A 27,178-nucleotide genomic window follows, 5' to 3' on the forward strand; every position below is an offset into this window, starting at 1 on the left:
AGTTGCTGAAAAGACAGCAAAGTAACTAAGCAGAAGCGGAGCCAGGTTGATGGCGCGGGGGGAGCGAGAGTGGTGCGAGAGTGGACTTCCGCCGGCCCTGGCGCACATTTTCAATGCAACACAGTGAGAAAATATAGGCGCCAGAGCTGGCAGAACTCCATTTGGGGGCGCGGCCGCTCCCCTGGCACTCTCCTGGCCACGCCACTGTAACTAAGAGGTTTATGTCTTGATACTGTGTTGAGCTTTGCTTCCTTTTTGCAGTCCGTGGGATTCACTTCTGATTTCTACACCTCAGTCTCAGCTTCAAGAGGAATGTTTTCATTTTTGTTCTTTACCTTTAAAAATTCAGCTTTGATGAATGTAAGATTTGATTTCTGACTTTTCTGATGAACAAGGCAGATTCAAACAACTTTGTAAAAAATTACTAAACACACACACACACACACAATCTTGTGTCAAAACAAAGTACATAAACAAAATGCAGAAAAACATTACAGCACAATTTTCAAAACAAAACAATATTTTGAAACTTACACACCATCCACACCCTAAAACTGCATAACTTCGTCCTGCCTATGGCTTAATCATAATAAAAAATCATCTTTTATATGCTCACACATTCTTTGTTCCTATTACCTAGGAAGAAGATTCTAGTCCCACACTCACTTCTGGAACTTGGGGGGAGGAGGGCCACCCCCAGCCTTTATCTACTCTTACACTTGAGGAGTGAATTCACTGCCACATAGAGAGCAATTCTCTAAAGTGGGTACATACATGAATACATTATTAGAATAATGATATATATGGACAGATGTATGCACATAAATAAACATACCCATGTACAAGTCGTTGGTGAGGTTCCACCTGGGATTTGCGTTGCAAACCGTACGAGGAGAGACTTGCCGACCAGAACATGTATACCTTGGAGGAAAGGAGAAACGGGTGACGTGATACAGATGTTCAAATATTTGAAAGGTATTAATCCGCAAACGAACCTTTTCCGGAGACGGGAAGGTGGTAGAACTAGAGGACATGAATTGAAGTTGAGGGGGGGGGGCAGACTTAGGAGTAATGTCAGGAAGTATTTTTTCACGGAAAGGGTGGTGGACACATGGAATGCCCTCCCGCGGGAGGTGGTGGAGATGAAAACGGTAACGGAATTCAAAAATGTGTGGATTAGACACAAAGGAATCCTGTTTAGAAGGAATGGATCCACAGAAGCTTAGCGGAGATTGGGTGGCAACACTGGTAATTGGGAAGCAAAGCCAGTGCTGGGCAGACTTCTACGGTCTGTGCCCTGAAAATGGCAAGGACAAATCAAGGTCAGGTGTACATATAAAGTAGCACATACAAGTTTATCTTGTTGAGCAGACTGGACGGACCGTACAGGTCTTTATCTGCCGTCATCTACTATGCCAAAATTCTGTACATATCTTGCAGAGATGCAGACATATCACATGAGTTTGGGTGCAGCGTGGACGGGCATGTTAATTTATAGAATATTAGAAGTTAAATACTTATCTCCAGCACTTCCCCGTCTCTGTGGCTAGCATCGGTGCATAGCTCCTTGACATTTTACGAAGGGAAGTAGGTACCTATTTTGACCATTACTCCATAATGACCTCCTGACAGAGAAACTCTGTCTGTGCAGTGTGTCAGCCACTGTCATGCAGATATCAGCTGGTTCTTTTGGTTTATATATCAGCTTGTTTAAAACCAGTATTGGGCAAAATGACATCTTTTTACTCTTTCCAAAGATGACTCAGCCGTGGGCTGAAACACGACGAGTTTGAAAGGGCTGCAGTGTTAACGCTCTCGGGAGTGCAGTGATGAGGTTTTGGGTGCGTTTCTGTGCAGTAGTGTCAGCCAGCAGATGTAGCACTGCTGGACGCTGGTGAATGGTCATCACATGTGGGACCTGATACTGAAATTTCCTTCTCTGTGCAAACACTTGTGACAGTCTAGAGACCAACGAAAGTCAAAACGAAAACTGCCTTTTAGACAATAAGAACATGAACCAGGAACTTGGCTGGATAGAGGGGACACTGCCTTTATCCATTTTTTCACATTTTTCCGGTTCAACCTGCATGCAAGCTTTTTTAGGGGGGTTGTTTTCCTCGCTGTCCTTCTCGGTCGTCCTACGCTTAGGTCTTCAGTGTGTAACAAGATCTTGGGATCAGAGAGCAGGATGTTAGTTTTGTGTTGCTGATGTGTTCCTGGCCTCCTCTCTCCAGGGTGCTCCATGCAGAGACCAACCTGCTCCAGTCTATCGCTATGGCAACCAGCAAGGACCAAGCCACCGTGTTCTATTCTTATGTTTCATTTCCCATTTTTGATACAAGGTTTATCATTAGTGCTACAGTGTAATTACCCCAGACAGTGCAAATGGCTGCTTTAGTCCTTTTACTAAGCTGTGGCAAAAAAGTGGCCTGCAGTAGTGAGGGCGTGTGTTTTTGACACGCGCCGGGCCGGTTTTTACTGCGTCTGGGGAAAAAGGTTTTTTTTTCCAATGGGCCGGGAAAAGGGCCTGTGGTAAAATTGAAACCAGCGTGTGCCTATTTCCGGCCTGAGCCCTTAATGCCACCCATTGAGCTAGAGGTAAGGGCTCACACGCTACACACACGGTGACCGGTCAGCATGCGCCAACTGCCGAGTAATGCCGGGAATGCCACGTGTGGTAGGAAATTTTTTTTTAAAAGTTTGTCCTGGCGGTATGGGTGTGCGTCAAACCTGAAATTACCATCAGGGGGAGTGCTAGCCTGCCAGTCTCATTTTGACGCAAGCTGCGCACACGGACAGCCTACCCTGCCTTTGTAAAAGGACCCCATAGGTAGGTTACTGTCGGTGTTGCCATCCACACATTTAGGAAAATCGCTGAACACTGCCCCCCACCCCAAAAAAAAAACAATAGAAAAAAAGCAGAGAATATAATTGAGTTCAAGATCTGCACAACTGTATACAAAATCATTCACGCAGATGCCCCGCTCTATATGCTAAACTTAGTGGACTTACCGCCCAGGAATGCCAGAAGATCGGCCCGCAAATTCCTCAACCTGAACTTTCCCAGCTGTAAAGGAATGAAGTACAAACAGACGTATGCTTCCACCTTTGAGTACAAAAGTACACGGTTTTGGAACGCACTACCCAAGGCCCTAAAAACCATGACCAATCTAACCAGCTTTCGCAAAGCTTTGAAAACGCGTCTCTTCAACAGAGCCTACAAAAGTCACCCACAATGAAACAAATCATTCCTTAAACCACCCAAGTACACCAAAAACACCTCTCTCACAATCTTACCTAACACCTCCTACCTAATTTCCTCTTTCACCTCAGCTTATGATCGAACAACTGTTCTCTTAGATCTTGTAATGACGTTCTCATTTCCACACTCTGTAAGCCACATTGAGCCTGCAAAAGGTGGGATAATGTGGGGTACAAATACAATAAATAAATACATTTAATAGTGCCCACCCTACCTAACATCTGAGGCCCTGAGAAGGATACAGCTTTTAAATCTTTTTATTTGTTGCATTTGTATCCCACATTTTCCCACCTTTTTGCAGGCTCAATGTGGCTTACAGTATGCCGTAGTGGCGATCGCCATTATCGGAATGAGAAATACAGAGTGGTATTGCATTAAGTTCATCAATGGTAGAGTAAATTATAGAGTAATTTAGCTAATCAGTTCATTTCCGACGTGAGAAATAGGTGGTAGTGCGTTAACGTTTGTTAGTGATAGAGTTACTGAAGCAGTCAGGTATAGAGAGTTCGATTTTGTCTAGTTCTGGAAGAGTTTCGTTGTCTGGTATTTAGGATGGATCATTGTGGTATGCCTTTTTTAGTAATTTTCGGAAGATTGGTAGGTCGTGCGTTGTTTTTATGGCGTTTGGTAGTGCATTCCATAGTTGCGTGCTAATGTAGGAAAAGCCGGATGCGAATGTTGATTTATATTTAAGTCCTTTGCAACTGGGGTAGTGGAGATTCAGGAATGTGCGGGCTGACCTTTTTGTGTTCCTGGTTGGTAAGTCTATGAGGTCTGACATATACGCCTGGGCCTCACCGTGAATGAATTTATGGACCAGGGTACAGATGTTCTACTCCATGTGGAAACTCAAAAGAGTAAAACCGTTCTTCCCGAGATACATCTTCCGTACCCTGGTACAGTCAATGGTATTAAGTCATCTGGACTACTGCAATGCATTATACGCAGGCTGCAAAGAACAGACTATCAAAAAACTCCAAACTGCCCAGAATACGGCCACCAGACTCATATTTGGAAAAACTAAATATGAAAGTGCAAAACCCTTAAGAGAGAGGCTCCACTGGCTCCCACTTAAAGAACGCATTACGTTCAAGATCTGCACGATTGTTCACAAAATCATTCACACAGACGCCCCAACCTCCAAGAAACGCCACAAGATCATCCCGCAAATTTCTCGACCTGCACTTCCCCAGCTGTAAAGGGCTAAAGTACAAGCAGATGCATGCTACCACATTCTCGTACCTGGGCACGCAATTCTGGAATGCACTGCCTACAGACCTGAGAACAATCGACGAAACAAATATCTTTCGCAAAAAAGACATATCTCTTCAACAAGGCCTACAATGAGAACTAATAGCCACACTAATTCACCCTTGCACAATATTAAATGTAACTGTCACCCTGCAATGACAATGTTAACAAAACTATGTAAGCCACATTGAGCCTGCAAATAGGTGGGATAATTTGGGATACAAATGCAATAAATAAATAAAAAATTTGAACACAATTCATTCTTTTATTGGGAGCCAGTGTAGTTTTTCTCTTAGGGGTTTGGCGCTTTTGTATTTCGCTTTTCCAAATATGAGTCCGGCTGCTGTGTTTTGGGCAGTTTGGAGTTTCTTAATGATTTGTTCTTTGCATCCGGCGTAGATGGCATTACAGTAGTCTAGGTGGCTTAGTACCATTGATTGTACCAGGCTGCGGAATATTTCTCTTGGGAAGAAAGGTTTTAGTCTTTTGAGTTTCCACATTGAATGGAACATTTTCTTTGTTGTATCGAAATATACAAACAGGAATTTGATAAATTAATGTTTCAAAACATCCCTTATAAAACATTTGCTTAAATATGCTTGGAATAACATCCAGATTTGTGTTTTAAAGTTCATTCTCGGTCAAGCCGCAGCAGCATGTGCATCGCATTCATGTCACGTGAAATGAGTCATTCATGCGACGTGTGCGCGGCATACACATGGAGTGAATGATGCAATTCATGGGATTGCAATTGTGTCAAACAAGAAAACCCCTGAGCCACCGTCATCTACCAGATTCATGTGACCTTTCTTGACTTATGTCAGCCCCGCCACTGAGACTACAAAACTCAGCTTTGAGCCCACCGTGCCCACTGCAGCCAGGGTCGAATGGCTTGACCAGGGGCTTTGGTCATACCACAGGAAGGTGGTATATCAAGAATCTCATAAACATAAAGAAGTAACAAGTTAGGTTTGGTTGTTTTTTGGGTGGCCCTGGGAGGGGTGGTGGGTGAGAATAGTGCATGTGATGTACGTGCCGCTACATACTGTTTGGTCTGCCACCTCTGTTGGGCAGCGGAAGCCATGCTCCCCCTAAATACTTAATTACCCCAACCTTGTGTCTGCTCATGACAGTTTTAAACAGTCCAGGCAGTAGCAAACTCAATAATTAGAAAGAAACCCAGTATTCAATAGATATAGGAAGATAGTTTATTAGGATCAGCATCTCACCCAAAGGCAGTACAGGCAACCAGGTATTGGTATCAGGGCCGTGCCTAGGGTCTCTGGCGCCCCCCTGCAGCCTATCAGTTGGCGCCCCCCCTTCAGACTATCAATTGGCGGCGGCGCCCCCCCCCCCCCCCCCCCCCCCGCGAAAATGTTCGCTCACCACTTGCCACACTGACAGGAATTGTCAGCAATATTCTTAGAAACAAATTGCTATACATTGCAAAATAAGATAGCAGATGTAAATTCTCAAAGTGGACATATTCCAAACACTAAAATGAAAATAAAATGATTTTTTTCTACCTTTGTTGTCTGGTGACTTTCTTTTTCTGATCATGCTGGCCCAGTATCTGATTCTGCTGCTATCTGTCCTCTTAACTCCGTTTCCAGGGCTTCCTTTCCATTTATTTCTTTCCTTCCTCCTTTCTTCTTCATTTCTGGTCCTCAGCTTCTGCCTATTTTCTTCATCCATGTGCAGTTTTTCTCCTCTCTTCCTTTTCCCTCATTTCATCTCCTTCATCTCTCTTCCCTCCCCTCTATGTCCAGCAATTTCTCCTCCCTCCCTGAGCCCTGCCCTCCCATCCATGCCCATCCATGCTCCTCTGTCACCTGCCCCCTCCATTCATCCCTATCCAGCAATTCCCCTCTCTCCCTGAGCCCTGCCCAGCAATCCATATCCATCCATGTCCATCTGTCCCCTCCATTCATCACTATCCAGCAATTCCCCTCTCTCCCTTCCATGACCCCCCCCTCGCATCCATGCTCCTCTCTCTCCTCTCGCTCCCATGTCCCAGCCTGGCCCGCCCTCTTCTCCCCCCCCCCCTTCGCATCCATGCCCCCCCCCTTCGCATCCATGCTCTCGTTTCTCCCCTGCCCTCCCGCTCCCATTGTTCAACTGCCCGCCCTCTTCTCTCCCCCCAACATCCCTTTTCTTTTTTTTTCTTTTTAAATTTACCTCCGTGGCGGTTCCGGCAGCGCAGCGTCAGGGAAGGAGGCGGCGCTCCCAACGTCTAGCCTTCCCTTCGCTGTGTTCCGCCTTCTTCTGACATCATCCTTGACGTCAGAAGAAGGCGGAACACAGCGAAGGGAAGGCTAGACGTCGGGAGCGCCACCTCCTTCCCTGACGCTGCGCTGCCGGAACCGCCACCACGGAGGTAAATTTAAAAAGAAAAAAAAAAAGAAAAGAAAAGGGATGTTGCGGGAGGGCGAGCGAGGTGAGCATGGTGCAGCGGCGCCCCCCAGAGGGAAGCGCCCCCCTGCCATGCTTACCTCGCTTACCGTGTTAGCACCGCCCTGATTGGTATGGTAGAACAGCACCTCACGACACGTCTGTCTCCAGCCTTCTGAAGTCTTCTGATCTAATACCCTTCTGACTGCCCTTTTTATACCATTTTGACCCTATTCATTCCAATGGACCCCAGCTTTCTCACCTGAGCTCTTGGCCCTTATCAGTTGATAAGAATGACTTCACATGTTCTCAAGCCCTAAGTATAAACAAATTATGTTTAGGACAACATCTGCGAAGAAATAACGTCACAGGTCATTTTGCCCTCCTCAGCTCCCCCCTCCCTCTACTTGCACCTGACCCTCTACTCACTTGCATTAGCCAAAACATCTCAGCTCATAGTAACATAGTAACATAGTAGATGACGGCAGATAAAGACCTGCATGGTCCATCCAGTCTGCCCATGACAAACTCATATGTGTATACCTTACCTTGAATTTGTACCTGTCCTTTTCAGGGCACAGACCATATAAGTCTGCCCAGCAGTATTTCCCGCCTCCCAGCCACCAGTCCCGCCTCCCATCACCGGCTCTGGTACAGACCGTATAAGTCTGCCCACCCCTATCCTCGCCTCCCAACCACCACCCCCTCTTCCCCTCAACTGCTCCGCCACCCAATTTCAGCTAAGCTTCTGAGGATATATTCCCTCTGCACAGGATTCCTCTATGCATATCCCACGCATGTTTGAACTCCGTTACCGTTTTCAGCTCCTGACTTCTCACAGGTGCCAGTCCCAGGATTGTTGACAAGAGCAAATGCCCCCTCCCTTGCCAGCTCTCTGGGAACTCACTTCAGCCTGAGCTGCAGTGAAATATATTTTGTATCGGAGATGATTTTTGATTTTAAGAGGCCTAGCTCTTAGCCTGAGCCATTGGCCTGCATTTTACTGAGAGCAAGTGACAGTACATTTCTACAATACCTGCGCGGATCATCCGTTGTGCATAGAGTTCCTTTAAAAACCGAGATTCTTGCGTCTCCCGCTTACCGTAATGATAGACATGAAACTGTTTTCAAAAATGTAGGAAAATCAGTATATTCCCTGTTGAAACAGGTAGAAACAGATTGGTACAAAAAAAAAAAACCCCAGTAGATTTACTGGGGGATGGGGATGGGAAGGCGGTAGAACGAGAGGACATGAAATTAGATTGAAGGGTGGCAGACTCAGGAAAGATGTCAGGAAGTATTTTTTCACGGAGAGGGTGGTGGATGCTTGGAATGCCCTCCCGCGGGAGGTGGTGGAGATGAAAATGGTAACGGAGTTCAAACATGTGTGGGATATGCATAGAGGAATCCTGTGCAGAAGGAATGGATCCTCAGAAGCTTAGCTGAAATTGGGTGGCGGAGCAGATGGGGGGAAGAGGGGGTGGTGGTTGGGAGGCGAGGATAGGGGAGGGCAGACTTATACGGTCTGTACCAGAGCCGCTGATGGAAGGCGGGACTGGTGGTTGGGAGGCGGGAAATACTGCTGGGCAGACTTATATGGTCTGTGCCCTGAAAAGGACAGGTACAAATTCAAGGTAAGGTATACACATATGAGTTTGTCATGGGCAGACTGGATGGACCATGCAGGTCTTTTTCTGCCGTCATCTACTATGTTACTATGTATGTTACTGGAAGAAAAAACAGCGGTGGCAACACTGGTTAGTGTATTTTCACAGATCCTACTGGTGGCAGAAGAAATGTCACTAATAAAGACTTGATTTTTTTTATACGTCTCCCTGGATTATTGCAAAGGCCAGACCATACTCCTTGTTTTTCTGTGTTACTTTGACCATAGACGGTCGGTAGCCAACTGTTTTGGGGAGGCTAAAGGGGGCGGAGCTTACCTCCTTAGCGACGTCAATGACGTTGCGTCGCTGCCAAGGGGCGGAGGGGCGGAGCTTACCTCCTTAGCGACATCAATGACGTTGCATCGCTGCCAAGAGGGCGGAGCTGACCTCCGTATTAAAACAATCAAACCACACCCGCGAGGGGAGCGGGTTAGGGCGGGCACAGCACCCGGAAGTTGACCATTGGGCCCAAGCCTCTTATACGGGGCACCTATGACTTTGACGTAGGAATGGAGGGTTCCTCCACCTTCTCTGGTCGCTCCCTGTTTTCTCTTGCCGTATCTCCAGGCAGGGGCGTTTTCTAGCAGACCACTTCGAAAACAAATTTCAGCCAAAGATGACCTTTACCTGACTACTACTTGACATTTCTAAAGCGCTACTAGGGTTACGCAGCGCTGTACAATTTAACATAGAAGGACAGTCCCTGCTCAAAGGAGCTTACAATCTAAAGGACAAATGTACAGTCAGTCAAATAGGGGCAGTCTAGATTTCCTGAAAGGTATAAAGGTTAGGTGCCGAAAGCAACATTGAAGAGGTGGGCTTTGAGCAAAGATTTGAAGATGGGTAGGGAGGGGGCTTGGCGCAAGGGCTCAGGAAGTTGATTCCAAGCATAGGGTGAGGCGAGGCAGAATGAGCAGAGCCTGGAGTTGGCGGTGGTGGAGAAGGGTACTGAGAGGAGGGATTTGTCCGAGAGGAGGGATTTGTCCTGTGAGCGGAGGTTACGGGCGGGAACGTAAGGGGAAATGAGAGTAGAGAGGTAAAATGAGGGGCTGCAGACTGAGTGCATTTGTAGACTGCAGACTGTGGGATCGTTATAGGGCACTTTGGCTTGAAATGGGCCTGATTAAAGAAGGGATTTTAAGGACTGTTGCCAGAGCCCAGTACTGGGTCGACACCTGCAGATCAGGAACTGAGACTGAGCCGGCTTCCTGCAGGGCTCCGTTCTGCTGCTTTCAGAAGCAGGGACCAGTGGATGAAACCTGATGCCGGCCCATTTAAGCCGTGTTCCTGAGGGATTGGAACATCCAGGCCTTTTTGTGTAACTGAGATGAACGTCCGGTTCCTGCTTTCTACTACCAAATGCATTTTCCATCTCATTCCACTGTTCATTTTACCTCTTTCCTCCACCTGACCCCTCTTATTATATTAGTCGGTATGAAATCGAGAGAGAGAGAGAGAGGGAGGTAATATGCAGCTTCCACCTGCTGATTCACTGCAGATGAAATGATTGAAACCACCATAATATAAAAAGGAGAAAGATTTGTGATATGGCTGAGACCCATCAGTGAGACAAGGGACATAGGTATCCATCCAGGGAAATATCAAGTCTCCACAACAATCTGAGCTTTATATATTTTTTTTTCTTATTTTCCACCTGCCAGTGTGAAAGCCAGGGCTTTTTTTGAGGGGGTACTTGGGGGTACTGAGTACCGGCACCTTTTCCATTGTGTGCTGAAATTGGCCCGTGGTCCCCAAGTTTTAATGAAAGAGCTCAGGCTCTACACACCAATTCCGCCTTGTCATAGATTCTGTGCCTGGTTGCAGGGGTCCTGGCCATTGTGGGGTGAGTCCCTCAGTGATCACCTCATCCCTGAAGGGTGGCCTAACAGTTGAGTACCGGTACCTTTTTTGCTAGAAGAAACGCACTGGTGAAAGCTATCGAAGAGGTGCACAGTCAGGTGAAATGGGTATTTCCCTGTTGCTGGAGGGCTCACAATCTGAATTTGTATCTGGGGCAATAGAAGATTAAGAACTTCTTTTACAAAGCCATGCTATGGGCTTCCTCTCATTTGCCACACAGGAATCGCTAGTGTGACTTGTCCAGGTCGGAAGGAGCTGCAGTGGGATTTGAAGCGGGTTCCCCTGGTTCTCAGCCCCTGCTCTGACTATTATTTATTGATTGATTGATTGATTGATTGATTAGGATTTATTTACCACCTTTTTGAAGGAATTTACTCAAGGCGGTGTACAGTAAAAATAAATCAAACATAAGCAATAGACAATTACAGTAGTAAAAATATTCAAATAATACAATGTATGGCATAGTTACTACTTACAATGTCAACACAATATGTCATAGAACATTTTAATTGACAGTGTAGGGTATAAGCAAAGATGGAACATATAGATAGGTAAGAGATTAAGAGGATTTAGAAAATAAAGTGACTAATTTAAAGATAGCTGCACATTAGGCTCCTCCTCAGTATAAAGGTCAGATGAATAATGTGGACAGAGCTTTGGGCTTTTGAACAGCCTAAAGAGTCTCTCAGACATCTTCTCACATATCTCTCCTTTATCAGTGTCACGGAATGCCTATCACCCACCTGGGGTTATCCCTGTGGCCACTTAGGGGGTCTGCCCTCAGTACTGCTCAGGTCCGCCTACACCTGGGCATGTGTTCTACACTAGCACCCTCCTCCCACTGACTGGGTCCCAACCGCCTATGGGACAGTCTCCCACTGTCAAGTTATTATGCCCAGTGATTTCTAGGCTACTGGGACCACACTCCCAGTGCTCCCACAATTCCTAGAATGCTCACAGACCCTACACTCAAACCACCAGGATTCTTAGTCAGTCCAGACAAGCAGAGTCAATAAACTAAAAAAGGTTTATTGTCATTAAAAATATTGAACCGTGCACCATAAAAACAGATGAAACAAAAACAGCACATAATAACAGGTAACTGAATATGGTTCAATATTAAAGCTATCTAAACATTTAGTCACTACCTGGATAGTGCCTGGGGAGTACAATAAATATAGCTGCTCACAGGTAACAGAATATAACTGCTCACAGGGTCTCAGTGAAGAGATCTTTCTCTCTCCTCTCCCTGGCTGAGACTGGGGGAAAAGCCAGTACATCCTGGCTGAATTTGAGCTCCTGGGCCAATCAGAGCCCAGAACAACATTTTTTAAAAGTAGCTGGCCACATCACTGCAGGTTACTCTCTGTGTTAAACTAAAGAAGGAACAGTCATTTCTCTGTAACAGCTTTAAACATAAACATGCATCACCTGCTGGCCAAACTAGAGAAATACACTTCATGAAATATTCTCACCATTTCACTACAATCAGACATTATTTGTGAGTCTTTCATTCACCACTTCACAGGGATTTTATCTTGATGTTTTAATTGTTATGTTTTGGTTTCATGCCACTGACTGTTGAGTATTGTATTATCTTTACTGAATGCAAATCACCTTTTATTATGTTAGACAATCAAAAAATGTGACTATAGGTAAATAAATGTCCCTTTATTTCACGGCCCACCCTACCTCTGGCCATAGTGTGATTACTGCAGTGGCAGTCCTGAGGTGGACAACTTTGCACCAAGGCTCCTCCCAGTACACTGTGTCACAGGCTCTAGTCACATGATGGGACCCCAAACCCCGCTAGCAAACCTGTGCTTTGTTCCGCTTTGGAAAGGCTAAGAGCGCCCTATGGGATGGGGGCCCAAGGTCACTCCTCTAACCCAGGACGTGACCATGACTATCTCTCTCCTTCCCCCACTCCCAAAGCTGTGAATTTTGCCTCTGTCCTATGCCCAAACCCTGGACAACCGGGAATATGGAAGATCTGACACTAAGATCAAACCTGGACCCTTGGAAGGAAAGAACTAAGCACTCAGTTTATAAGTAGCAAACTGAGCAGCTCTGTCCTGGAAGTTATTTATTTATTTGTGGTACATTTATACCCCACATTTTCCCACTAGAGCGAGCACAATGTGGCTTACAATGTTACAAAAGGTTACAATGCAAGGAGGGTAATGACATGACAAGTCAGAAAGACGGGGAAGTATAGGAGGATTATACAAGGATGCTTGAATAGGTTGGAGTAGTAAACGGGTCTAGACAAATTGAGGTAGGGGGGATTAATGGTTAGTTGGTAGGATAAGCTTTCTCGAAGAAAAATGTTTTTAAAGATTTCTTGAATAGCTGGTGATCATCAATCTCCTTTAGATACCTTGGTAGAACATTATAAAACCTTACCGCCAAGGAATGCCAAAAGATCGGCCGGCAAATTCCTCAACCTGAGCTTCCCCAGCTGTAAAGGAATGAAATACAAACAGGCTTATGCTACTACCTTTGGTAACAAAAGCACACAGTCTTGGAACGCACTACCCATGGCCCTGAAAACCATGACCAATCTAACCAGCTTTCGCAAAGCTTTGAAAACACATCTCTTCAACATAGCCTACAAAAGTCACCCTCAATGAAACAAATAATTCCTTAAACCACCCAAGTACACCAAAAACACCTCTCACACGACCTTACCTAACACCTTTCCATCTAAATTCCTCTTTCACCTCAGCTTATGATCGACTGTTTTCTTAAATCATGTAATGACGTTCTCATATCCATACTCTGTAAGCCACATTGAGCCTGCAAAAAGGTGAGAAAATGTGGGGTACAAATACAATAAATAAATAAATCTATGCAGATTTCTGAAAATCATGCTGTTATCACTTGAATAGGTAGCAAAAATGATGAACAAAATCCATTGTAGGTGAGGACTTTGTATTAGACTGTTACACTGAAAGCTGGTCACAAATGTATTTTTCTTCCATTGCAAAGGTCACTCCTTATTACAGTGTCTAGAAGCACTAAATGGTTATCAAGTTCTTTAACATGCTAATGACAAAATCCATTCCAGTTATCATGGTGACACTCTTGTGTTTCACTGTTCCAAAACAGTACCAAGGGAGACATCTAGTGGCCAAAATTGTACACAGCAATGTGTGCCTGGAGCTGGAGGCATTTTCTGCACCTAATCTCAGGGTGTAATAATAAAAGGATGATACACTGCACTTGTGCAGGGGCCGCAGACCTCAGCCTAGCATGAGAATGGTCTGGTCCATCTCCCTTGCAAAAAGAAATGAGCTCATGGTTACTGAGGAAGAGCAGACTGGGTGGGCCTTTCGACCCTTATCTGCCGTCATGTTTCTATGTTTCTTTCTCTGTTTCAGTCTGGCAGCAGCGGGATTTTAGGTAGACAGTTGAAATCCAGACCCTCAAGGGTAACATTCTCAGACGTGCTCCCCATTCCATGTGCAGGATCTCAAAGGCAGGTAAAGCTCCAGAGTCTCAGTGTGGCTGAGACAATGATGCAAGGAAGAGGGCTTTAAATTTGTTAGAAGCTGGGCAACATTTGGGGGAAGGAGAGATATGTGACGAGAACAGCAAGAACCTACCTAACTCTTCACCATTGGAGCCGACTCTGTGGGTGCTGTGGGTGCTTGAGCACCCCCAATATTGAGAAAATTCCTTGTATGTGTCCAGGGAGGGGTCATTTTCATTGGGCTTAGCACCCCCAATAATTTTGAAAAGTTGGCTCCTATGCTCTTCACTACCCCAATTGCAAAGGTATAAAATGCAAATCTTCACATGCCACCAGCCTCTCCTTTATAGGCACACAACTTTGGAACTCACTACCCAAAGACCTGAAACTCACAGAAAACTACCTACAATTCAGAAAAAACCTGAAAACACATCTTTTCAAGAAGTCTTTCCCCCCTGGATCTGCCTAATCCCACACCACCATACATCACGAGAAGTTCAGAAATGGAAAACAAAAATATTAAGCTCTCTCACAATATGCTAATATATCAACCTAAGCGTTTACTGTACTTCTGTATTATGTACTAGACTTCTACAAATCTAAATTTTGTAACCGCCTTTTTAGCAATATGTAAGCCACATGAACCTGCCATATGGTGGGAAAATGTGGGCTAGAAAATGCAATAAATAAATAAATATTTTCAAATTCCCATAGAGGGCCATAATCGAAAGGGACGCCCAAGTTTTGTTGAGGACGTCCTCGCAAAATGTCCCGATGGAGGAGCGGGGAAACCCCTATTATCAAAACAAGATGGACGTCCATCTTTTGTTTCGATAATACGGTCGGGGATGCCCAAATCATGAAATTTAGGTCGTCCTTAGAGATGGTCATCCTTAGACTTGGTCATTTCTGATTTTCAGCAGTAATGGAAACCAAGGACGCCCATCTCAGAAACGACCAAATGCAAGCCCTTTGGTCGTGGGAAGAACCAGCATTTCTAGTGCACTGGTCCCCCTCACATGCCAGGACACCAACGGGGCACCCTAGGGGGCACTGCAGTGGACTTCATAAAATGCTCCCAGGAACATATCTCCCTTACTTTGTGTGCTGGTCCCCTTATGGGTGAAGGGGGGCCACCTAGATGTGGGTACAGTGGGTTTCTGGTGGGTTTTGAAGGGCTTGCTGTTTTCTCCACAAACGTAACAGGTAGGGAGGGTCCACCTGCCTGAAGTGCACTGCACCCACTAAAACTGCTCCAGGGACCTGCATACTGCTGTGATGGACCTGAGTATGACATCTGAGGCTGGAATAGAGGCTGGCAAACTATATTTTTAAAGATTTTGTTTATGGTGGGAGGGCGTTAGTGACCACTGGGGGAGTAAGGGGAGGTCATCCCCGATTCTGTCCGGTGGTCATCAGGTCATTTTGGCCAGCTTTTTGTGCCTTAGTCGTAAGAAAAACAGGACCAGGTAAAGTCGTCCAAGTGCTCATCAGGGACGCCCTTTTTTTTCCATTATGGGTCGAGGACGTCCATGTGTTAGGCACGGCCAAGTCCCACCTCCGATACGCCCCCTTGAACTTTGGCCGTCTTTGCGACGGAAAGCAGTCGGAGTGTCCAAAATCGGCTTTCGATTATACCAATTTGGACGACCCTGTGAGAAGGACGCCCATCTTCCGATTTGTGTCGAAAGATGGGCGTACCTTCTCTTTCGAAAATGAGCCTGATAATAACTTATGGAACTCTGTAAGTCTAAGTGCTTTGAAAATGAGACCCATGGTGTCCGATGGCAGATAAAGGCTCCCTCTTGTCTGCCCAATAAGTTTGGCCAGAGCTGCACCTGCCACTCTGTGCAGGTTACGCTCCATCATGGCACCACTACAATCATGGAACAATGGTTTTAGCATTTTGGATGCAGCATTGTCGCATTCATTGTCAATCCTTGATTGTACACAACCAAAGGGTAAACTTGGAGACAGACAAATTAACTCTTAATAATAGGAACAACATGATACACTATCAGAAATATAAACATTAAAACAGCACAGTAGAACAATCATGATAAGTGTCAGCAGGATACAAACAATACACAGTAATAAGCAGCTTATTACAATGTTAGCCCAATACAAATAAAACTCCTTAATATGTAATGTATTAGAACATTCAAATAACATAGATATGATGCTCATAATGTCAATATGATACAATGAAACATCTTAATAGGCAACCGACGGGCAACTGCAGTTCAAACATAAAGATATAGAGACACATAGATGCTTGAATTCTTTGCTTTGATCTTTACTTAAGAAGAATGAAAGAACTGCCTCATGCCAGAAATGGTATTTAAGGGTGATGATTAAGAAGAACTGGAACAAATTTCTGTGAACCTGGGAGGTGTAGGGAAAATGACACATTAAAGAGCTGCAAATCACCTGAACTGGATGGTGTACACCCCAATGTACTGAAAAAAAAAATCAAAACTGAAATTGCAAACCTACTATTAGTAATGTAAAACCTATCAATAAGATCATCCATGGTATCTGAAGACAGGAGGGTACCACCATAATGCCAGTTTTTAAAAAGGGTTTCTGAGATGATCCAGTAGAGGAGTGTGGTAGCCATGTTAGTCCACTCTTAAGGTTATCAATAGAAATCAAACAAAATAAAACATGGAAAAGAAAATAAGATGATACCTTTTTTATTGGACATAACTTAATACATTTCTTGATTAGCTTTCGAAGGTTGCCCTTCTTCATCAGATCGGAAATACTACTACTACTACTACTACTTAACATTTCTAGAGCGCTACTAGGGTTACGCAGCGCTGTACAATTTAACAAAGAGAGACAGTCCCTGCTCAAAGAGCTTACAATCTAATAGACAAGTGAACGGTCGGTCCGATAGGGGCAGTCAAATTGGGGCATTCTGGATTCACTGAACGGTAAGGGTTAGGTGCCGAACGCAGCATTGAAGAGGTGGGCTTTAAGCAAAGACTTGAAGACGGGCAGGGAGGGGGCTTGGCGTAAGGGTTCAGGAAGGTTGTTCCAAGCATAGGGTGAGGCGAGGCAGAATGAGCGGAGCCTGGAGTTGGCGGTGGTAGAGAAGGGTACTGAGAGGAGGGATTTATCCTGTGAACGGAGGTTACGGGCGGGAACGTAAGGGGAGATGAGGGTAGAGAGGTAGTGAGGGGCAGCAGACTGAGTGCATTTGTAGGTAAGAAGGAGAAGCTTGAATTGAATGCGGTATCTGATCGGAAGCCAGTGAAGTGACCTGAGGAGAGGGGTGATATGAGTATATCGGTTCTGGCGGAATATGAGACGTGCAGCAGAGTTCTGAACAGACTGAAGGGGGGATAGATGGCTAAGTGGGAGGCCGGTGAGGAGTAAGTTGCAGTAGTCCAGGCGAGAGGTAATGAGAGCGTGGACGAGAGTTCGGGTGGTGTGTTCAGAGAGGAAAGGGCGAATTTTGCTGATGTTAAAGAGGAAGAAGCGACAGGTCTTGGCTATCTGCTGGATATGCGCAGAGAAGGAGAGAGAGGAGTCAAAGATGACTCCGAGGTTGCGGGCAGATGAGACGGGGAGGATGAGGGTGTTATCAACTGAGATAGAAAGTGGAGGAAGAGGAGAAGTGGGTTTTGTTGGAAAGACGATAAGCTTGGTCTTGGACATGTTCAGTTTCAGGTGGCGGTTGGACATCCAGGCAGCAATGTCGGATAAGCAGGCCGATACCTTTGCCTGGGTCTCCGTGGTGATGTCTGGTGTGGAGAGATACAGTTGGGTGTCATCAGCATAGAGATGATACTGGAAACCATGAGATGAGATCAGGGAGCCCAGGGAAGAGGTGTAGATTGAGAAGAGAAGGGGTCCAAGGACCGATCCCTGGGGAACACCAACAGATAAGGGGATAGGGGTGGAGGAAGATCCATGAGAGTGAACTTTGAAGGTGCGGTGGGAGAGATAGGAGGAGAACCAGGAGAGGACAGAGCCCTGGAACCCAAATGAGGACAGTGTGGCAAGAAGTAAGTCATGATTGACAGTGTCAAAAGCGGCGGATAGATCCAGGAGGATGAGGATGGAGTAGTGGCCTCTGGATTTGGCAAGGAACAGGTCATTACAGACTTTAGAAAGTGCTGTTTCTGTCGAGTGAAGAGGGCGAAAACCGGATTGAAGCGGATCAAGGATGGCATGAGAGGAGAGAAAATCAAGGCAGCGGCTGTGGACTGCGCGCTCAAGTGTCTTGGAGAGGAAGGGTAGGAGGGAGATGGGGCAGTAGTTGGAGGGACAGGTAGGGTCTAGTGATGGGTTTTTGAGGAGTGGCGTGACTACAGCATGCTTGAAGGTGTCGGGGACAGTTGCAGTGGAGAGAGAGAGGTTGAGGATATGACAGATGGAGGGGGTGATAGTAGGAGAGATGGTGTTAAGTAAGTTGGTGGGGATGGGATCAGAGGAACAAGTGGTGCATTTTGAGGAGGAAAGAAGGCGGGCGGTTTCCTCCTCGGAGATATCAGGAAAGGAGGAGAAGGAGGTCTGGGTTGGTTGGTTGAGGGAGAGGGTTGAAGGGTGAAGAGGAGGAGGTGGCTTGGTAGTGAACTCAAGGTTGATCTTTTGCACCTTGTCGCGGAAGTAGTCAGCCAGTGATTGAGGAGAGAGTGACGGGGGGGTGGGAGCGGAGGGCACTTTGAGGAGGGAGTTAAGGGTGGCGAAGAGACGACGAGGGTTAGAGCTGAGAGAATTAGTCAATTGGGTGTAATAGTCCTGTTTGGCAAGGAATAGTGAGGACTGGAAGGAGGATAGCATGAATTTGTAGTGAAGGAAATCTGAATGGGTGCGAGATTTCCTCCAGAGGCGTTCAGCAGATCGGGCGCAGGAGCGAAGGTAACGGATGCAAGGGGTCAGCCAGGGCTGGGGATTAGTACGCCTTGTGGGACGGGAGGTGGATGGTGCAAGGGTGTCCAGAGCAGAGGAGAGAGTGGCATTGTAAGCGGAGACAGCCTCGTCAACAGACTCGGAGGACATGATGGAGGGGAGGAGATTAGAAATACTAGATGATAAGGTGGGAGGGTCAATAATCTGGAGATTCCTGGAAGTAGTGGTTAATGTTGGGCGGGGCTGAGGGGAAGGGTGAAGAAGTGTGAAGGTGATCAGGTGATGATCAGAGACAGGAAGAGCTGAGGTGTGGAAATTGGAGGGTGAGCCGGAAGAAATAAGCAAATGTGCTAGCTGACAGTGTATATAAGTGAAAACATTCAAGCATTACTATGACAGTCTGACAGGGTGGGAGGATGGGGGTGGGTAGGAGGTATGCATGGGGACATCAAAGCATATCATTGATATTCTAAAGGATGGGTGTGGATAGGTGAGGGGTGGGGTGATCAACAAAGACATACAGCTTTATGGTTTATAATGGGCTAGGAACCCCAGGTCCTTGTTAAGTCCTTTCTGTTGGGTGTTAAAATATTCAATCATTCTGACTTCAAAGGTCTTACATTCTTGTATGGTTTTAAAGTTACCTTTCAGGATTCTTACTGTGAAATCACTGGTACAGTGTCCTGGTCCTGTAAAATGCTGACCAACAGGGGTGGGAACCCTACTGGCACCAGTATTGTTCATGTGATGTCTATGTAAATTGAATCTTGTCTTAAGCATCTGGCCTGTTTCTCCAATATAGCATCCTTCGTTACATTTTTTACACTGAATGATATATACCACATTGGAAGATGAGCAAGTGAAAGATTCCTTTATGTTGAATATCTTTCCTTTGTGGATGACTGTGGGGTCCTGTGAAATGTTTTGGCGTAGTTTGCAACTGGATAAATTACAGGGAAATGTGCCCTTCTGTTCCTTTTCAGATAATCCAGGAAACTACAGAATGGTGAACTTGACATCAGAGCTAGACAAAATGATAGAAACTGTTATAAAGAACAAAATGACAACATATAGATAGTTTTGGCTTAATGAAACACAGTCAAGGATTTAGCCAAGGGAAGTCTTGTCTCAACAAGGTAGACCTGGGGAAAGCCATTTCTTATCCTTGAGGTTAAGTAGCAGGGATTGTACAGTATCTGCTTTTTAGAACCTTGCAAGGTGTTGTGACCAGAATTAACACATTTGGAAACAGAATGCTGGGCTTGATAGACATTTGATCTGACTCGGTATGACACTTCTTATGGTTTTATGTAGCACATACAGAGCAGGCAGGCATGTGAAGATCCTTACTGATGCCCTGCCTGACCTGTCTAGTGATTCTCCTGCTGGCTGAATCCAGCTTCCCTGCAGCATTCAGAGTCAACAACTGTGTGATGGCACCTTGTGTTAATATTTTGACTAAGAGCTGGTCACTTGATGGAAACACGGACTGTCCAGGAGAAGCAATGCAGCCCCTGAGCTCCATGTATTACTACAGGCACTGGCTGCAGAGAAGAAAGCCAAAGGATGGGTTTTCTCTTTATGCCAGGGTTATAAATAGGCTTAATAGCGATAATAACTGGTGAATGGAAGTTATTGGTTTTCCATCATCTATGTAGTACCTGGAAAGTCCAGCCTCTTACTGACAAATGCTCAGCCTGGCAGATGTGATGGTGCAAGTTCATCTCAGACTCCCCTGCCGCAGAGGCAATTCTGCCCCATATGGGCATTATTAAATATAGGAACAGCACAATCTGAAAGAAAAAAATCCCTGGAAAACAAAGGCTTGCCTGGGTCCCTGTGGAGCCTGTGCTAGCACAAGGTGACCTGGGTGTGTCCAGCTCTCTGTCCAATCAGAATGGGAAGCTTTGCATATGCAAATCCTGGAACCAGCTGAAATCGGGGGGGGGGGGGGCTGCCGTGTTTTGGTGTAAATACAGAATACGTCATATTCATTTCATCTCACATTTAACTTCTGCTGTTTTGAAAGAAATAATTCAAACTGATGTACACTGAATTTCTAAAATTAGAATAGAAATATGAAAATAAAGCATAAATTCTGCTCCCCAACCTCCATGGTCACTAAGGCACAGAAAAGTTATATAGCATGATAAAACACATTGGAGGGAACTGTATAAATGGCGTTCGCAATTTAGCACCGGAAAAATATTGGCACTGTGAGCATCCTTTATAGAATCCCACTTAATGCCAATTCCCACACCTAAATTATGCCTGCTGAAACCTGGTGTGAATGTGTTCGACGTGCTTACCCTAGATTCTATAACTACGTGCGTCGCTTTTCAGAATGCCCCTGGCACGGCCACACCCTTTTTGGGATATGCGCTGCCTTATAGAATAGGGCGCAGCCAGATGTGCACGTAAATTTTAATGAGTGCCAATTAACATTAGTCATTGGTTGTTTGCACCCAATTGTTTGCTGGTTAAGAGCCCGTTAAGCAATTCACTTGCATGCGCATCTCGGCAGCACGCAGAAATTGGGGGACCATATATAGAATTTGGGGGATTGTGTGTTGTAGCTTGATGAGGGGATATATTTTATGTCATTTTATTTTAACTGTTAGTAATCGTCATTGGGAGGGGCATTTTCGACATGACGTCTAAGTCCAACTTTGGATGTGTTGCTCAAAACGTCCAAAATTCAAGTGGCGAATATAGACATTTTCAAAACAGAAAAATGTCTGTCTTTTCTTTTCGAAAATGGCTATTTGCTAGATGGTGGGGGGGGGGGGGGGGGGTTTGGTCCATTTAAAAAAAAAAATGTCCAACTGAAAAACGCACAAAATTAAGTCATTGGGGTGTAGGAGGAGTCAGCATTCTTAGTAGACTGGCCAAACAGACATTCCAGGAGAGCAATAGGGCACCCTAGGACTTCAAATAAATGCTCCCAGGTACACATCTCACCACTGCACCCTTATCATGTCTGCTGAGCCCCTCACAACCCCTCAAAACCCACTACCCCCAACTGAACACCACTACGATATCCCTTATGGGTGAAGGGGGCACCTATATGTGGGTACAGTGGGTTTCTGGTGAGTTTTGGAGGGTTCACAGTTTCCACTACAAGCGTAACAGGTAGGGGAAGATATGAGCCTGGATTCATCTGTCTGCATTGCACTGCACCCACCTCTAGACTACTCCAGGGACCTGAGTATTACGTCTGAGGCTGGCATAGAGTCTAGCAAGTAATGTTTTTAATCACGTTTTTGGGGAGCAGGAGGGAGTCAGTGATCACTCGGAGAGTAAGGGGAGGTCATCCCTGATTCTCTCCGGTCAGTGCCGAAGCGAGGGTGCCTGACACCCGGGGCGGGTCGCCGCTGCGCACCCCTCCCCCCCGGGTGCAGGGCACGGCGCCCCCCCTCCGTAGCGCACCCTACCTTGCAGCGGGGGGCAGGCGGGAGGGCCGATCCGCCCCCAGTGCACGTCACTGGGAGCTGCGTCGGCTCTACTGCTTCCCTGCTTTCTCTGCCCCGGAACAGGAAGTAACCTGTTCCGGGGCAGAAAAGAGCAGAGAACCAGCGAGCAGACACCCCCCCCCCCCCAGCACGTGCACCTGGGGCGGACCGCCCCACTGCCCCCTCCTTCCTACGCCACTGTCTCCGGTGGTCATTTAGGGCACCTTTTTGTGCCTTATTCGTTCTAAAAACAGGTCTAGTTCAAAACATCTTAGTTTTAGTCCTGGACGGTTTGGTTTTGTTCCATTATGGCTGAAAAACCTCCAAGTGTTAGAAATGCCCAGATCCCACCCACCCTTGTGACTTGAATGCACTTCATAGAAAAACATCTAAAAATTGGTTTCAAAAGTACCAATTTGGACTTTTTTTGTGTGAGAAACTCCCTGAACCCATAAGCCCCCTCCCTGCCCATCTTCAAATCCTTGCTCAAAGCCCACCTCTTCAATGTCGCTTTCGGCACCTAACCATTGTACCTCTATCCAGGAAATCTAGACTGCCCCCAATTTGATTGACTGCACTTTTTTGTCCTTTAGATTGTAAGCTCCTTTGAGCAGGGACTGTCCTTCTTTGTTAGATTGTACAGCGCTGCGTAACCCTGGTAGCGCTTTAGAAATGTTAAATAGTAGTAGTAGTAGTAGAAAAACATCCAAATGCAGATTTATGCCACTTTTTGGACTTTTTTCTCTTTTGAAAATGAGCCCCTTGGTCATCTTAGGAGAATTTGGCAAAAGTGGAATAATGCATACGTTGGGAGGCGGGGATAGTGCTGGGCAGACTTATACGGTCTGTGCCAGAGCCGGTGGTTGGGAGGCGGGGATAGTGTGGGGCAGACTTATACGGTCTGTGCCAGAGCCGGTGGTTGGGAGGCGGGGCTGGTGGTTGGGAGGCGGGGATAGTGCTGGGCAGACTTATACGGTCTGTGCCAGAGCCGGTGGTTGGGAGGCGGGGATAGTGCTGGGCAGACTTATACGGTCTGTGCCAGAGCCGGTGGTTGGGAGGCGGGGATAGTGCGGGGCAGACTTATACGGTCTGTGCCAGAGCCGGTGGTTGGGAGGCGGGGCTGGTGGTTGGGAGGCGGGGATAGTGCTGGGCAGACTTATACGGTCTGTGCCAGAGCCGGTGGTTGGGAGGCGGGGCTGGTGGTTGGGAGGCGGGGATAGTGCTGGGCAGACTTATACGGTCTGTGCCAGAGCCGGTGGTTGGGAGGCGGGGCTGGTGGTTGGGAGGCGGGGATAGTGCTGGGCAGACTTATACGGTCTGTGCCAGAGCCGGTGGTTGGGAGGCGGGGATAGTGCTGGGCAGACTTATACGGTCTGTGCCAGAACCGGTGGTGGGAGGCGGGGCTGGTGGTTGGGAGGCCAGGGATAGTGCTGGGCGACTTACACGGTCTGTGCCCTGAAGAGGACAGGTACAAATCAAAGTAGGGTATACACAAAAAGTAGCAAATATGAGTTATCTTGTTGGGCAGACTGGATGGACCGTGCAGGTCTTTTTCTGCCGTCATCTACTATGTTACTCTGTTTTAGAGTGAGCTCTGCCTAGAAGCCCGGTAATTTCATCAAACATTGTGAGGTGCTGTATTGCTAAAGAGGCAGAACCCAGGGCCAAGGCTCTTTTGCTGTTGTAGTTACAAATTATGGCTTTTCTTGAGAATCATTTTCACCTGTATGATTTTTACCAGGTGCATTAGTGCTTAGACTCAGCCAGGCTTTGCCCACTGGGCCTGACCACTGACCACTGGCAAGAGCGCGCCATCATCTCGTGTCAGCAGCCAGTTAGAGGGGTGGGATGTGCAGACATTTTATCATTCAAACTGCAGGACCTTGTCAGATTCTTCAAAATTCCCAACTTGTCTCTGCTGCACTTTCCTGGTTCCTCTTTGAGTCTGGCAGACTGCAAATCTCAAAATGCTTTGGGAGGAGATTTTGTAGAGCAGAAAGAAATGTTAAAACAAACAAACAAAAAATAGACCAGGACTATATAAGAGATTTCCAGGTTGAAGGATCCAGCTGATGCAAGACAACAAGCACCTTGCAAGCTGAATGGATATGGGTAGCTCCAGGCAGCCATATTATGCCACAACAGGTACCAGGCTGCTGGCAACCTTTCAGGCGCGTGTCAGTCCAGAGTAAAATGAAAGGTCCCGAATGCTAAACGCAGATTAAGAGTGATTTTAGTTTGATGGAACTGGTGTAGCTGCTGCTGCCTGCTCTGTGCTTTCTCTATATCCTGCTGGACCCTCTGTCTGCTCACAGGAATCCTTCTTTGCCGACTGCCTTGTTTCTGTCCTCGCTGAAGTTCTCCCCTTTTATTTGTGCCCCTCTCTAGACGGTGCCCCTCTAAGTGAGCTGTCCTGGTCCTCTTCGCTTGCTGTGGTGGCTGTTTCCTTCTCTGGCCTCTTTACCTTCATCTTCCTCATGTTGGCCTGTCTGTGCTGCAAGAAGGGAGACGTTGGTTTTAAGGTAAGAGCAGAGGGTACGCAAGGGGCATTTCTCTAATCTGTTTACATCAGTTGACAGAGCTTTTTTTTTTTAACATAATTTATTTGCATTATTACTTTTGATTGCTCACTCCAGGAACTGGAGCTTTCTAGCTGGGGCCCTGCCAGTGTGCTGGCAGTGGAAAGGTTAATTGGGAGGGAGAGCCGGGGTAAATTGCCCTCAATGAGGAAGGAGTATCCTGATCTCAGGACCTAGGAATTTGTTTTTCCAATAACTAACATTTTTCTGGAGGCTTTTGGCGCAGTTAGATGCTGGAGAAGAGTGGGGGGGGGGAGGGGGAAACATGGGTGCAAGGAGGGCAGAGGTCACATGAGTCACAAGGCAGCCTGGGACGTTCTGCTGGGACAGAAGGGTCTCTGTGACGCAGTCCCATGGAATGACAGCCCACAGGCTGCAGGTTCAGAATTCAGCAGAGCTGTGTTAATTCTCTGGATTGACGCACAGCGAGCGGGCAGGACCTTCGCAGTAAGTATTGCCTGGTACACGTAGCCATGTGTATTCCAGCGCTTCAGGAGCAGCATGCTAACTCTGTCCTATTTAATAGCGGGGGCTACCATTGGCATTAACAGGCTGTCTTGGAAATATAGCCAGGTAAAAGAATGTTTTTGTGTAAGGGGCACAGGAACATTTGCAGGCAAACGTTAAGTGTTTTTGCCGTGTTGCAGCTCTCTTTTCCTTACGATAAGATGCCAGTTGAGGTAGGGGTGGGACGTGGTGCAGCTGAAAGACTGGTACAGAGGCATTTGCTGGCATCTCGGGCGTTGGCAGAGAGCAAAGCTTACTGCAGGGTCTACAGCTCAGTGTACATGTGGGGCACAGTGGCGTAGCTAGGAAGGGGCGCCATGGGAGCAGCCGCTCCCCCAAACGGACCTCCGACGGCGACGACACCTATTTTTTTACGCGATCCGTCACGTTTAAAAATGGGACACTAAGCCGGTGGTTTCCCAAACCTGGTCCTGGAGGCACCCCAGCCAGTCGGGTCTTCAGGATATCCACAATGAATATTCATCAGTGGAGGCAGTGCATGGAAATCGCTCTGATGAATATTCATTGTGGATATCCTGAAAACCTGCCCTGGAGAGTCTACACTCTAAGGCAGTGGTCTTCACTCCTACTCCCTGCGGACTGCCAGCGGGTCAGGTTTTCAGGATGTCCCTGATGGATATGCGTGAGAGAGATTTGCATACTTACTATTTCACTTTCGTTCATTTCAATTTATAATCCAAAGTGGAGTATAAAATAACATTCATAATAAAACATACTCCACACAAAATCAGACCACAGGCAAAAATAAAAACAGAAGGGTAATTCTGCAATCATTGCAATCATGATTCAGGATCAGCAGGTCTTTTAAACACTGCCAGATTCATCTGCTTCCTGAGATCCACCGGTAACTTATTCCATTCTGTTAGACCGGCAATGGAATAAATCCAAAAATGAGGAACCTCCAACATACATGAGTCCTCAGAGCGAACAGCTCGTCGTGGTCCATACCAGTGAGGACATTCAGTCAGATACTGAGACGACCCCTGACTCTGTTAAACCAGCACTAGCTAAATCTAAGCCATTCTGTCAGTGGTAACCAGTGTAATCTCCTAAGAAAAGGAGTGATATAATCATATTGAGAAAAGCCATACAGAAGACAAAGTAGAATTTTGTACAACCTGTAAAGAACGGATATACAAAGTACTCTGCTTTCTACTTTCTTACCCCAAAAGTGCGGAATGGCCTCTCCTCAATTATTCGTCATGTAAAGAATTTAAAATTGTACTTAAGACACTTTTTTTTTTTACTCGGGCTTGGCTGTGATGATTCCGTCTCCTGCTGAACTGTTTTTAGTTCTATGTGGATTTTATTGTTTGCATGAATTTGCTTTGGCTGTTGCTTTCCTGTCAGATAATGGTGTTCTTTTCTCCTTATGACTGTTATTGTTTTAGAAATGAAAGCTTCCTAGACTTATACTCATTTGGATTAGGCGGTATAAAAAGTCTTATTAAACATTCATCTAAACCAGGCAATATCAAACTTTGCAACACTTTTCGAAAGTCCATTTGAGACATCAAGGGACGTACATAAGTATATAAGTACATAAGTATTGCCATACTGGGAAAGACCAACGGTCCATCGAGCCCAGTATCCTGTTTCCAACAGTGGCCAATCCAGGTCACAAATACCCGGCAAGATCCCAAAAATGTACAAAACATTTTATACTGCTTATCCCAGAAATAGTGGATTTTCACCAAGTCCATTTAATAACAGTCTATGGACTTTTCCTTTAGGAAGCCGTACAAACCTTTTTTAAACTCCGCTAAGCTAACCGCCTTTACAACATTCTCTGGCAATGAATTCCAGAGTTTAATTACACATTGAGTGAAGAAAAACTTTCTCCGATTCAT

At 46.2% G+C, this 27,178-nt stretch overlaps 1 protein-coding gene across 1 annotated transcript in view; it reads left to right on the plus strand.

Annotated features, from left to right (window-relative positions):
* Nucleotides 1-27,178, plus strand: part of LOC115473539 (serine/threonine-protein kinase LMTK1-like) — a 133,259-nt gene that overhangs the window by 62,741 nt on the left and 43,340 nt on the right. The window contains exon 2 of the mRNA XM_030208588.1: nt 24,610-24,743. Within this exon, the coding sequence (XP_030064448.1) occupies nt 24,699-24,743 (45 nt within the window). The 5' untranslated portion in view covers nt 24,610-24,698. The remainder of the gene's footprint in view (nt 1-24,609; nt 24,744-27,178) is intronic.

This window comes from Microcaecilia unicolor, chromosome 6, assembly GCF_901765095.1.
Source record: "Microcaecilia unicolor chromosome 6, aMicUni1.1, whole genome shotgun sequence".
Classification (NCBI taxonomy): Eukaryota; Metazoa; Chordata; class Amphibia; order Gymnophiona; family Siphonopidae; genus Microcaecilia; species Microcaecilia unicolor.